The sequence below is a fragment of the Barbus barbus genome, assembly GCF_936440315.1.
Source record: "Barbus barbus genome assembly, chromosome: 23".
Classification (NCBI taxonomy): domain Eukaryota; kingdom Metazoa; phylum Chordata; class Actinopteri; order Cypriniformes; family Cyprinidae; genus Barbus; species Barbus barbus.
In genome coordinates, this window is record NC_136751.1 from 15275420 (window position 1) to 15290345 (window position 14926).

The following is a 14926-nucleotide window of genomic DNA, read 5'->3' on the forward strand; positions in this document are numbered from 1 at the left end:
ATTATATCAGATTCAGAGGTGTTTCAAAAGGGGTCCAGTAAGGTCCAATTAACTAACCTTAGTTTAAGCAATTAACTAAAAATGATTGATAGATTTTTTTTTACAGTGCTTATTAATTTTGATAACATTAGTTATTGAAAACAGAACTGTTATTTTTTAGTTCATGTTAGCTCAGGTCCATTAAATAATAGACTAATGTTAACATATACAACTTTTATATATTAGCCAATGTTGAAATTAACATTAATTAAGATTATCAAATGCTTTAAAATATTTTCTTTGTTAGTTAATGTTGACAACTAATGTATCAAAAATGTAATGTACTTGTTCCATAGCTACTTGTTCTCTCACATTGTTAGTTGGGTAGCTATAGTTGTAACTAACAGCTTTTAATTTTGTACTATTTACATTTAGTATGGAGTAAGTTTTACAATAGTTAGGCTAATATTATTTATTCCAATTTAAGTACCTATTTATGAGACTTTTTTCATTTGTATATATCCCAAACGTATCCTAATATTTATGTTAGTTACAATTGCGTTTTTATTGTCATATGTAATAGTCAGAAAGGTAATTTTATAGTTCATTTAAATAACTTACTACAGTGTACAAAAAGATTTTTCGAAGCTGTACATAAAACAAAGATTAGAGCACGTTTTCAGGTTTCCTACTGCAAAACTTCATCGTTTAATTCGATGCGTCACTTACCGTTTCTTTGTGAAATTTACTAGCAATTTCTGAATGAATTTACTGACGTATGTTTTGAGCTTTTTGAGGCGTTTCTGAAACTCTAGCAGCATCGTGTGGAATTAATTCAGTACTGCAAGCATGCATCTTTGGGAGCGGTCTGCTTCAACAACACAGTGATTGGATAAAAATCACTGAGCCACCCGATTCGACAGAGCACTGTTTCCCCGCCCACTGAAAACCTGATAACATTTTCCTATTGGTTGAATCCAAGATCCCGCCCAATTGCCATTTTGTTATTGGCTCACAGGTCAATATGGGTGGGCAGAACCTTCCAGAATCCAGAGGCGTGGGCATTGACGGAAGAGCTTTTCTTAAGAGCTAAAACCAGGAGAAAATATACAGTTTTGTTTGTGTGAATTCTGAATACAGCCCTTAAAATATCGGATCGCGTGTAACTGACGAGAACTGAACGTGCTAACAGCTGATTGAAGCAGTGAAGGGCTTGTCACGTGAGTGCATGTAACTTAAATACTGGTGGCTAGCCATAACAACCAACAAGATAGCAAATATTAAACCTTCAGCGGAGCCCAAGACAAAATAACTGTTCTGTCCGGGCATCTGTGATTTGCTGCATGAATACCAAACACACTGTTTGATTTTCAGCTCGAACACACCAGCAGCATCAGAGTTTGGTTAGTAACGGAAGATGGACGGGAGTGTGACAGTCATCACCAACCCCACCGTGACCGTGCGGGTGACCAGCACCGTCAGCTCCTTCGAGTCGAACCGGAGATTCAACCGAGGAATAACCATCGCAGAGTTTAAGGTGCGACAGGGCAGATCATGCCTCTTGTGCGACTCATATACTTGTATTATTGCCAAGTAACGTTAGTCAGGCACAAAATATGTCTGATAGTACACTACATGTGATATTGCCTATTGCAGAATTGACCCGTGATATTTGGGATATATTATGCTATTTATTTTCCTGTAAAACTATAAAAGAACTGGGTGTAGTGTCGTTTTGAAAATGTTCAAAACAGGTTTGTTACTTTGTTTCAAGTTATAGATGTACTATTCTGGACATATGCAGATGTCGTCGATTGTGGCAATATGGTCAAATCATATGCATGACATCACTTTTGCATCAGTAACGTGCGGTGAAATCATGGGTAGGCTGTGACCTATCAATGTGGCATATATGTTCATATATTCATTCAGTTAATGTAGCAACCCAAGTTCATATCAGGCATCATCACATCGCTGCCTGCATACAGCAAAGTCAGTCATATGTGAGGCTAATGCACAATCAAATCTAATAATCAAATTAATGGACACATCTATCTTATGATGACTTATACAACAAACAAATGTTTTGTGCGGGACACAGTAAGAGAGGGAGGCGGCGCGGTGTCAGCGAACCGACAAGCTGCCTAGTCACTCCTTCAAAATGCGCAAACGCGCACAGACAGCCACACACACACTATTGGTCTGGTGACGGCGCACCAGGATTTGAATAGGCTACAGTCAGAAAACATTGTGTCAGCAGTACAGCTTTAAAGTACAAAAACAGCTTCTTCGCTCCTACAAACTGCGCTAGGCGCACACACCGACACGCAATGAGCATCTGGCGACGACGCACCAGGATTAACAAAAGAGAACTACAAAACAGTATTTTAAACCTTACGAAATGCACCATAATCGCACAGATATACATACAGTACAAATGTGGCAGAGGTGACGGCGCACCAGGGTATGGAAGAGAGAACATTTTGGTGTCTGCGCACAGCAGGCCTATAGCCCACCATCAGACAACACACACAAGCCAATATAAGGGTTTTAAAAATAATAAATAAATGAATAGTTTACGTTTTAAAGGGGGTGCTTGCTTTTATTTGTAGACGAAGTCCATGCGTCTATCCCTCTGGACAAAGATGTCAATTACTTTGTTGTAAAAGTCCTCTTTGTTGGGTGTATTTCTCAATTTCATGAGTCTCTCCTTTTCAATGGAAATAAGAGCCAAGGAGGAAAGTCTGTTCTGCTCCATTCTGTTACGGCTGTAGGTTTTTATGCGCTTTAACGCAGAAAAGTTCCTCTCCACAGATGCGGTAGTAGATGGTATAGTTAAGACCAGCTTCAAAAGTTTTGTTGGCTCAGGAACAGTCTCCTGCAGATCATGCTCGGTCAAAAAAGTAAGCAGCTGCACGGGAGTTTTTCCTTGGACGGTTTGTGAACAGTATAGGCCCATAGGACAATGTTGAAAATCTTTTTAAGTAATAAATATCCATAATATCCAAATATCCAACGGTTCACAGCCGTCGAACTAACGTTAGGTTGACAGCCAACGCTAGGCGCCGCTAAGATGCTAAGTATCGGGAAGCGCGGATTGAGTGAGAGCGAGTGGATCACGTGACATGAAGCAAACTGTTGATAATTCAAGACAGCATGAGAACTGACTGCGCATGCGCAAATCTACGTAAACTACGTTCTATGGACCAAAGAGGCACTGCTAACCTCTGCCTCAATGGCCATGGCCTTGAATTTCCTGCATGAAACAATGGTTTTTAGGAGCAAACAGTGGCAAAATGAGTATATTATATGTGTATTCCTGAACATTTTTGTTACAAAAATTAATATTTGGAATAAAATAAATGCAATTAATAATGTGGTTTGTGGTGAATTAATAAAGCTCTTGGAATTAATAAATGTAATGTCAACATTGGTGAGGCACTGCCTACCCTGACCGCACCTCCCTGTTTTGTATATTTATTATTCAGTATAACAGCATTTGTGGCTCTGTAATATGGAGCCCCTAAAGGGACGTGATGTAAAAAAACAAAAACAAAGCATGGGTGTAAAAATTCTTTCAATGCTTTTGTGTCCACTCCACAAAAAGTTGCGATCCTAAGAAACTGTGCCTTTATATTGCATTCCCCCAAGAAATGCATGCATGCATTCTCTCGCACAACTATTACAAATATACTATAAAAATATTATAAATATTTTAGGTTCTTCTGCAAAATCTATTCAATAAAGTTTCATACCACTTCATATTTCCACTGCAAAAGCTTTGAAAGTGAAAGCAAAATTTCTTGAGGGAAAGCAATTATTGTGCAAGTGAACAAAGTTTCTCTTGGAAATGTAAAAGTTTCGCAAGAGAATGCAAAAGCATTGAATTTTAATCTTTACTCCCATCTCAGAATCTCATCTCAATAAATATTAATGTGTTCTGTTCATAAAAAAAACACTAATTGCATATAGTCAGATTAAAAGTGCAAGAAAAAGGTGTACAAGAGCTTGTCACCTTGCCTGTACCCTTAAAAATGATTTTATACATCATCAACCTCTAAAATATGAATAGTACTACTGCAGAGTTGTAATATGTTCCCTTAATGTACTACTTTGAACTTTAAAGTCCAATTTTGTACCTTATATTTACCCAAATAAGGAACACAATTGGGCTTTATAGTCCGTGTCAAGTCAATTCTGAGAATTGTTTGTAAACGCATTCTAAATGTTAGAAATGCAAGCACCTTAGAACAACACACACCAACACTACATTTGAGCGGGTGAGGTGAAGCATGGGGTCTCTTTTTTTTTTTTTTTTTTTTTTTTTTATCTCACACCCCTGTTCTCTGTTCTCTGTCCGGGGCCGGGGGCTGCGAGGATGAGCTGGCCGCCCGGTCGGGGTCTGGGCTGGTGGTCTTCTCTGCTGCTGCGGGGACCGGGGTGGTCTTCCTGTCCCCACGCCAGAGCGAAGGGGGTTCAGCTCCGGGATCGGGCGCTGATTACCCCTCTGGGGGTGGTGGTGCCTGGATCTAGGAGTATAGAGTGCATATAGGGAGTGTGAGTGTGGGTACCATGTCCATTTTTGTGTGTCTACATGTGGGGTGAGGGTGAGAATATTCGTTGCGTGCATGAGGGTGGGAACGTATGCTTGTGTATATGTGTGCTTGTTCGTCTACGTCTATGTGTCAGGTCGGGCCTTAGACTCCACCTCACTCATCATCTCAGTCGACCCCCACCCCACCACCATGCCCTGCCGGTGGAGGATGCCGCCGGTGCATTGGTGGTTTCTCGCGCCGGGGCAGGATGCTCGGGTGAGCGCTGGCCCACTCTCGGCGGTCGCTTGGCGGGGCCTGGCCCTACTGGCCTTGCTGGGCCCCGGTTGGGGGGTGGGGGGCCCTTGGATCTCCGGGCCCAGGGCTCGGTCTGCCCTGGTGTGGTCGGCTGCCGGCGGAGCCTGCGGGCTTGCCGCCACGGCACCCTGGGGTGTCTACACTGTGGCTGTCGGATTTCCCACCTTCGGGCTCTCCTCTGCCCTTTTCTGGGTGGGGGCCGCAGTTGTCCCTGCGGTGGTTCCCCTGGGGGTCCCGTGCCCTGGGGGGCCTCTGGATGTTTGGGGCCTGGGTCTCTTCCATGCCTGCTTCATGCCTTGCGGGATGGGGCTGTTGTTCCCCACACACACACTATTAAACATTTACATGGAGGAACCTTATGAACACAAGCGCGCTCACACACACAGGTGTACACTCAAGCATTCACATTGGTGTAAAAACGGGTGCTCACAGACACACATTGTTCTGATCTGCTGTTGCTTCAAAACTTATTTTGTAATATTAGTTATGCGTGTTGCTCAATAACATTTAACATTTAGAATTTATTGTGATTCATACAGATGTTGGTTGTTGCTGCAGTTTCTCTGATGTTGTGTCTTCTGTTGTGTCTTCTGTTGTTTTCTCTTTTTGTCAGCAGGTATCGAAGCAAATTGTCTTTTTTTTTTGTTTTGTTTTTTCCTCTCTCTCTCTATCCCCCATTCTCTTTTTTTTCCTCTCTCTCTCTCCCCCTTCTCTGTTGACTTTATCCCCAATTTTTTTTTTTTTTTTTTTTTTTTTTTCTAATTCCTTTTTTTTTTTTTTTTTTTTTTTTTATTATTATTATTTTTATTATTATCATTATAATTATAATTATTATTTTTTTATTATTATTATTATTATTATTATTATTTTTTTTTTTTTTTCTCTCTCTTGTTTTCTCTGTCCCCTGGTCTTGTCGGTCATAGTATGGTTAAATAAAAGGGTATATAAAATTTAATTAATTAATTAATAAAAAAAAAATAATATTAAAAAAAAAAAAAAAAAGGCTGTGAATGATGATAGCATAACTACACATACGTACTGTCATGTGTTATCTGTGTTACTGACAGGCCAAAAAAAAAAAAAAAAAAAAAAGAAATGCATTGCTGAAACATGTTACAAAGACTGTGAACTATGTAGTACTTAATTGTGGAGTTAGACCGTTAAACAGTTTTTCACCATTTTCGTGATCAGTATTTTTTGGGCGGGGCTAAATCATGACTCGATGACGCAATCGAGCCACCTTGCTCTAGTTATTAGGTGTGTTCGACTTGCTGCAGACCAATCGGTGTGTGACGTCAAAGTACAGTGAGAGCTACAGAGAGCAGATGCTCCTCATGCTTTCGAATCGCTCTCACAGTACTTTGAGGTCATGCACCGATTGGTCTGCTTCAAGTCGAACGCGCCTAATAACTAGTGCTGTCAAATGATTAATCGGGATTGATCGCATCCAAAATAAAAGTTTTTGTTTACATAACTTATGAGTGTGTACTGTGTATATTTATTGTGTATATAAATATATATTTAAGAAAAAGTTATGTTTATATATTAAATCTATTTATATATAATATAAAATATAATCATAAATATAGATGTAAATATTTTCAAAATATATACTGCATGTATGTGTGTGTAAATATATATATATATGTACGTACATGCATACATACACACATACACAGTGGTGTGAAAAAGTGTTGGCCCCCTTCCTTTTTATTTTTTTGCATGTTTGTCACACTTTAATGTTTCAGATCATCAAACAAATTTAAATAGTAATCAAAGATAACACAAGTAAACACAACATGCAGTTTTTGAATGAAGTTTTTTATTATGAAGGGAAAACAAAATCCAAACCCACATGGCCTTGTGTGAAAAAGTGCTTGCCCCCTAAACCTAATAACTGGTTGGGCCACCCTTAGCAGCAACAACTGCAATCAAGCATTTGCGATAACTTGCAATGAGTCTGTTACAGCGCTGTGGAGGAATTTTGGCCCACTCATCTTGGCAGAATTGTTGGAATTCAGTCACATTGGAGGGTTTTCAAGCATGAACCGCCTTTTTAAGGTCCTGCCACAGCATCTCAATAGGATTCAGGTCAGGACTTTGACTAGGCCACTCCAAAGTCTTCATTTTGTTTTTCTTCAGCCATTCAGAGGTGGATTTGCTGGTGTGTTTTGGATCATTGTCCTGCTGCAGAACCCAAGTTCGCTTCAGCTTGAGGTCACGAACAGATGGCCGGATATTGTCCTTCAGGATTTTTTGGTAGACAGCTGAATTCATGGTTCCATTTATCACACCAAGTCTTCCAGGTCCTGAAGCAGCAAAACAGCCCCAGACCATCACACTACCACCACCATATTTTACTGTTGGTATGATGTTCTTTTTCTGAAATGCTGTGTTACTTTTACGCCAGATGTAATGGGACACATACCTTCCAAAAAGTTCAACTTTTGTCTCGTCGGTCCACAGAGTATTTTCCCAAATGTCTTGAGGATCATCAAGAGACAAAACACTTTCACACAGGGCCATGTGGGTTTGGATTTTGTTTTCCCTTCATAAAAAATACCTGCATGTACTTGTGTTATCTTTGATTAATATTTAAATTTGTTTGATCTGAAACATTAAAGTGTGACAAACATGCGCAAAAATAAAAAAAATCAGGAAGGGGGCCAACAATCTCCTTATTAAATAAACTGCTAGAGGAGAGATTGAGAGCGACGGCAGCTTTCCCCCGAGTGGGTGTGGTTTCAGCGCCGCCAGTGGACACACCCCCAGCGTTTGAGAGCAGAGAATACTGCTTATTTTTTCAAGATTTTGAGACCTTATTTTATTTACTTGGCGGGTTTTTTTAGCATTCAAATTTGGCTGGGTGGTTAATAACACATTTTTCTGTGGTGTGACAAACTCAGAACACGCATTTAATATTGACTTTACATGGACTTTAAGGGTATTGCCCGAGTGACAAACTTTGGTATACAATGATTTTTCGTGTATTACATCACAGGTCATCAAATTGTGAGGGTCTATTTGGAGTTTTATTGATGTTTTAGTTTATTTTCTAGTTTGACATGTATGTTTGTTTTTCAGAGTAAACTGGAGCTAATTGTGGGCACCCCTGCTGCTTATATGGAACTTGATCTATTTAGCACTTCAGACAAGTTCTTACAGAAGCTAGGCAACAATGAAGCGCTGCTCGGCTCCTATCCTGTGGATGATGACTGCAGAATACATGTGGGTATTGACTCTTTTCTGACACCCCAGCTACATAGAAAACAAGTGACATAAAATTAAAGCGATGTGAGAATGATTTCTAGAGCTTCTAAATTCTGCTGTTCTGGACATTTTTAAACCGTTTTGATAGCATTAATAAAGACTTATACTTTCATACCTGCAAACTTGTCAAGTTTTGGCGAAATTCGCCGTTTTGAATCAAAATGTTATTTATGTGAATCGTCTAGATCCGAAGGGTCTGGGCGGAGAGAGAGAGAGAAATTGCAAGCCCATAGACAGGAGTGTGTTCGACCAAAGTGCCTTTCTCGGTTCGACTTGAAGCAGCCCCGCGCAGAACGATCGCTGTATGACATCAAAGCACCGCGAGAGCTACAGAGAGCAGATGGCTCTGCATGCTTTCGAAATGCTCTCACGGTACTTTGATGTCTGGTCGGTCTGCACGTCCCTGCTTCAAATCGAACACACATCTCACAGCCGGTCTGTTTTGACGGCACATTTACACTCACATCCGCATGTAAACATGTCGTCGGCGTGGAAGTTCTTCATTGTGAGTGAAGCAGACACAAAGTTCACAATTTGTAATACAATATTGACTGTTTTTGCTCAAGTTCGCTGACAAAGTTTCAATCAAAGCCACAGCAGAACTGTTTTGTGTCTCGGAGCAACACAGCGGTGTTTCGTTACTGAATGAATCCATGTTTTTGAATGAATCAAGTGAGTCAATGATTCAGTAACCCATTCATTAAGACAGTAGTCACTTGCCTCGTTTTTGAATGAATCAAGTGAGTCAATGATTCAGTAACCCATTCATTAAGACAGTAGTCACTTGCCTCGTTTTTGAATGAATCAAGTGAGTCAATGATTCAGTAACCCATTCATTAAGACAGTAGTCACTTGCCTCGTTTTTGAATGAATCAAGTGAGTCAATGATTCAGTAACCCATTCATTAAGACAGTAGTCACTTGCCTCGTTTTTGAATGAATCAGCGTTTGAAAGACTGACTAATGACTCGCTCATTAAAATAGTCATTTACCGCCATCTACTGGTGGTTTGGTTTCATAATTAAGTGTTGCATTTTCCCCAACATTTTTAACTTGTATGTTCAAAAATATTTAAAACATTAATCTTAAAATTATTTATGCATTTGAAATTTTGTGGTGTAAATGCATTTATGGCGCCTCAGCTTCATTAAACAGTCTGTGTAAATACATCTAATGCCACTTCAGATGCAGCTTCTATTTCCTCTGCAGTGAAAAGATGGAGTTTGTTGATAGTATGCGCACTCTAATGTGAACATTAAAATTTGCAAAAGTAAATTACTCCACTGCTCACAAAGAGAAGAAAAAACACTGATGACAACAGAGTTGCACTGTCCAAAAAGTTTGTGGTATATTTAGCTTTTTTTTTTACTTGAAGCTTATGTCTTTTTCCTTTGTTTGTTGTCAGAGTGCACCAGAACGCTTCATTTACATGTTAAATTCTCAAAACTTTTCGCCCCCAGACCCCCCTACAATGGTCACATTTAGAACTGTCACCTTTTTGACCTCCTGTGAGTTTGCAGGTATGACTTTAGTGTTGTTTTCTGTGCAGGTGACAGACCGCAGTGGTACGCAAAGTGGGGAGTTCACTGATTTGTCAAAGGTGGAGAAATTTGAGATCTCTGATGAAACCTATGAAAAAAGGGCAGGTAATCCAAATATCTATTATAATGACATTTCTTCCTGTAACACATTTACTGAGTGATTTAATTTGTAGCAACTTATTGTAACTGCACAAACATTTGAGCTGTGATTTAACTCACAATGAAATTGAAATCGAGACATGACATTATTGTGACGCACATCTGAGTTACAGTTTTTCTCACTCGATTTGACATTTTTTGACACCAAACTCAGGTCACTATTTTCAAAACGGTTAACCCCGTGATCTGAACACTTTGTAATTGTCCTAATTGGGAGGGGGCCTTAAAGAAAGAGGTGTAAGTCTATAAGGTGGTGGAGTGGGTATAGAAAGGGGTGTAATGAGAGAGAAGATGTAACGGGTAGAAAGAGATGAGCAGAGAGGAAGATGTGAGAAAAGAGGAGAGGAGAAGGAAAGTGAGAAGAACAAGAGATGAGCAGAGAGGAGGGCATTGGTGGGGGGTGTCATGGAAATTCCCAATACTAATCTGATTTCACCACTGACAATTCGAACAACCTCTAGTTGTCAATAATAAAATACAATACTACAGTACCTTCGAGGTAATTCCCGTCCCGAATATAATACAATATAATACTACAGTATCTTGAGGTAATTCCCTTCTCGAATACTTCTAATACATTTCCAATACTTCGAGGTAATTCCCTTCCCGAATTAAGGTGACGGCGTCCCGTCAAGAAGCTACTATCACTACCTCAATCACCCATGAGCACACAGGTCTTTAGCATCTATACACTCTCACCGCCCTTCTCAGCTGTACACGGTTACCTCAGCCCGAGGATGGCTCTATAGTCTTCCAACACTGTATCATTGTATTTGCGGTGGTCTTTTGAGCGTAGAATCTTTAGTACTTCTATTCCTCAGCTGCACAGCATATACCAGACACCACTCGTTTTGCATGTCTCCCTTATCTGATACACTCATTTAAGTTCATGGTGCTCTTTCCTAATGAGCTGATGATCTGAATCAGGTGTGTAAATTAGGGAGGCATGCAAAATGTGCAGAGCTGTGGGTCCCCAGGAACAAGTTTGAAAACCGCTGATCTAAGCTAATCATGTGACCGTTAGTTCTACTGTGTTAAGTAAGTTTACATGATCTTTCACCTGAGCATCCTTGGTCTGCATTTTCTGTACATTTCATGTTGAAAATCTCCTTTTGACCAATTCTAAAACCAGTACATGAAACATTTCCATCACAGGGGGGTTAGACTTATAAAGGGTTGTACTATGATTGTTGATAGTACAAATTTTTAGTCCTCCTGGGACAACTTCTGTTATTTACTGTAAATGTCCAAACATTTTTCAGAATTTAAGTTTGAGATCATTCAGGTGGACAATCAAGGTTATTTTGAATGGAACAGGAGCATTGTTGACATGGTGGTCCAGAACAACATCACCAGTCACAAAGGAAGAGACCTGTGGAGACCTTCAACACTTTTTTCAACCTTCTTACACTTTTTTTTTTTTTTTTTTTTTTTTTCCTATGATGCAAGTGTAGCAAATTCTCTTCCAGATGTAAATGAAAGGCAAGATCAATAATTCAGGATAATTCATGTATACAGTGTGTGTGTATGTGTGTGTGTATGTATATATATATATATATATATATATATATATATATATATATATATATATATATATATATATATATATATATATATATATATATATATATATATACATATACATACACACACAGTATACATGAATTATCTATATCCACCACTGTGCTGTAAAAGACTCATCTGTAGTTGTCAGAAAAGTTTGTTTGCAGTTCTTGCTGCTAAAGTTGGCACGAAAAGATTTTAAGTTTAAAGGGGCAATTAGTTTTTCAGATGGGAGAACTAATAGTTGGAGAACTCTTATTTTATTATATTTTTTAAATTTTTACAACTTTTTTTGTTTAGATATACAGAATATATATTAAACAACTCCCTGTTGAAGAATTGCAATAAACATGTATTTTCATTAGTGTATTTGTGCATCTACAGCTGACTGTTTTATAATCATTAGAGAACAAACCTATAGATTTGATGTTAATATTTACTTTTAATAAACGTCTTACTAGAAAAAATGTCAGTCCTTTATTTTGCAGTAAAGTTGAACTGTTTGGTTAAGATAATTTTGTGTTTGGATGGCTGTGCTAATTGTTTTGAGAACAAGTACATTGCATTGGAGAAAATCGATTGAGAAAATCTGTAAATGGACTTTTGAAAATGGGAAAAAATAAAGAACAGGGTTCTGTCAGTTGGTTGTTGATTGGATGGAGGCAGATCGACTAAACGTGAGCTTGCAGTCAATTGAAAGAAAGGGGCTGGTTTTAAATGGAGTTAACATTTTAGATTAAAATGACTTTTTTGTTTCACCTCATAAGCACATGAAATACATTGTTGCAGTACAAGTACAAATGGTTAAGATATTTTGATCATGCGTATTATAAGTGCTTTTATAATTAATGTAAGCATATATATATATATATATATATATATATATATATATATATATATATATATATATATATATATATATATATATATATATATAACATTCCAGTTTTTTTTTTTATTATTTGTCAGATTCGATCCGTAACTTCAAGAAGAATATGAAGTTAGGTCGATTTGATGATGAAAACAGGGCCAAGCAAGAAGAAGCTCTTGCTAAGAAAGAAGAGGAAGAGAAGGTGGCCGCTGAAGCCATTGCTGTTGGGAACCGCTGCAAAATTCAAGTTCCTGGGCAACCTACCAAGATTGGCACTGTTATGTTTGTGGGTAAGCTTACCCTCATTTTCATATCACACCTCTCAGATTAAGGCTTTGTTTGTGCTGTTTGCATGACCTGGTTTTATCGCATCTACTGCTCTGATTTACCACTTGAATGTTACATGGTCTTGTAATAATTCAAAGAAATGAATATAATTAATTTTCATCTAGTTTTGATATTTATTTAAATTGTAAGTGATGCTTTTCAAAAGGCAGTTAACTCCGTGAACTGCTCCCTGGGGGTTTCTTTAGAGATGGGATTTATTAATTTTTTTTCACATATATGAATTCCTGTGTATTCCAACCATATTCAATGGGGCTTAAATACTTTCTTTGTTTGCAGGTACAACAGATTTCAAACCAGGCTACTGGGTTGGTCTGAAATATGATGAGCCGCTGGGGAAGAATGATGGCAGGTCGGTGCATGCACAAGTTATTTATGTTTATGAATAAGACCAGCATGTCTCTGACTAATGTGACCCTTACATGATCCTTCTGAGAAAGTCTAACTGATGCATTGTTTGTCTTGATTTAGTGTGAATGGGAAACGTTATTTTGAGTGTGAGCCAAAATATGGTGCCTTCGTGAAGCCCCTCTCACTAACTGTGGGAGCCTTCCCTGAAGAGGACTATGGTTTGGATGAGATGTAAGACTCACCTGATGAGCAGTCCAAAGCATCAGAAGAAAGACCCTCTTTCGTCCAGAGGTTTGGCTCCATGCAGTGAGACATTAATGCGGTAGAAGGTTTTTTGTCGTCAATGCAGATCATTTTGTGTTATGCTGCTCTGGAAGAGATCGGTGAAAATTGTACCTTAATTTCCTGCAGTCAAACTCAAGGAATGATCTTAAACAACATCTGTGCCCTGGCGACTAGAAGTAACTAGTAAGGTAAATTTGAGAACACCAGCCGAGGTCAGAGTAACGAAAAGCATTCGCTTGCATGTTGATTGTTCGTTATTGAATTCCAAAGTTCTGGAGCTAATTTGAGCCCAGACTGAATAATTTTACTTCAAACAAAACCAACCAACCACAACAGAAAATGTTCTTCACGTTTTTGCAGTTCTGTGCACACTGTATTGTTTAAATGTCATATTTGTACTAATGAATTCCTCCTTTTCTGCAGCCTATTACATTCTTATGCATCAGTATGACTCGTTCTCTTTGGTAATTTAGCGATTAGCTCTCAAATGAGACGTGTTATGTAGAATCCCCTGGCCTCAGTTTTTTTCATGGTTCTGTATTTTCAGTGTAAATTACAGAAATGTGATGGAAGTCTTGCTATTTTGTGAAAATTGGCATGTAAACATGTTCATGCATGTTGAATTTGTTTATCAGAAAGGCTTGATGTTTTTATGGAATTCTATTTAGTAAAATCACTGTTTCAAATAAATCCACGTAGCAATTTTGGACATCCTCAGACATGCCCAAATTATCTTTTTTTTTTAACTGCCTTAACACGTAGCATGGGACTCGTGTTGCAGTGAAAAACACTGATGTAGTACAGCCCTAAAACCTTGATAGCTGCCAAGCGATAATAAACATATGGTTTTGGTGCACAGCAAGTCAGCAACTTACGACTTATAGTAGCTTTAATAAAATGCAATGTAAAAGTAGAAATGTTGGACACTAAACCAGGGCTAGGCACAAATGCTGATGTTGAAGGTAGACTTGTATCTCTTTCTTCCTTTAGTCCATGTTTTTGACATAGTTTTGACAAACTTTCAGTCTCAGTCACCATGTGCAAAGAAAGTACATTTGAATTGATCATTTATGAAAAACGTGGCCATGGGATTTCTGGCTCAACTGATTGTGCCTGAGTGCACTTAAGTTTTGTAAATGTATTTTGCTTTATCCACTCCTCCAGACTGTAAAGCTTTGCAAAAATAAAATGAGTTTCAAATCGCTTGCTTGGACATCATTACTTTCAAAACTTAGACAATAATGTTACATTAGATATGCAGGGCAAACGCCTGCTTTTTAGAGCGCGCACACACACACACGTTGGTTTTTGTGGTTTATGGGGACTCTCTATAGGTGTAATGGTTTTTATACTGAACAAACTGTGTGTGATATTGCCCTACACCAACCCTACACCTAAACGTAGCCCTCAAAGGAGACTTTGTGCATTTTTAGATAAAAAAAAAAAAAAAAGCACCATTTAGTATGTTTTTTTTTTTTTTTTAAGCCTTTTGAATTACGGGGACATAGGCAGTGTCCTCATAAACCACCTTCATATTGTAATACCTCTGTCATACCCATGTCATTATACAAATTTGTGTCCTCATAAACCACATAAACATACACACACACACACACACACACACCGACAGATGCGCAAACCAAACCCCAAGTAAAGACTGCGCAGTTCACAGTTTCTGTCGCTGTTGCTGTCAGCCAGTTGTGCTGGTGTAGA

The 14926-nt window shown here is 38.5% G+C and overlaps 1 protein-coding gene across 1 annotated transcript; it reads left to right on the forward strand.

Annotated features, from left to right (window-relative positions):
• Positions 1–819: 819 nt before the first annotated feature.
• LOC306842700 (tubulin-folding cofactor B-like) lies at positions 820–14648 on the forward strand. Its single transcript, XM_079373714.1, has 7 exons — positions 820–1199; positions 1354–1516; positions 7914–8057; positions 9648–9744; positions 12331–12522; positions 12857–12929; positions 13049–14648. Exons 2-7 carry the CDS (start codon positions 1397–1399, stop codon positions 13161–13163), a joined length of 741 nt encoding a protein of 246 aa, XP_079229840.1. The 5' UTR covers positions 820–1199; positions 1354–1396; the 3' UTR covers positions 13164–14648.
• The last annotated feature ends 278 nt before the right edge of the window (positions 14649–14926 follow it).

Coding starts and splice junctions, on each gene's coding strand:
- LOC306842700 (XM_079373714.1), top strand. CDS start 1,397: ATGGACGGGAGTGTGACAGTCATCACCAACCCCACCGTGACCGTGCGG. Junction 9,745..12,330: donor AACCTATGAAAAAAGGGCAG/GTAATCCAAATA, acceptor ATTATTTGTCAG/ATTCGATCCGTAACTTCAAG. Junction 12,523..12,856: donor TGGCACTGTTATGTTTGTGG/GTAAGCTTACCC, acceptor CTTTGTTTGCAG/GTACAACAGATTTCAAACCA.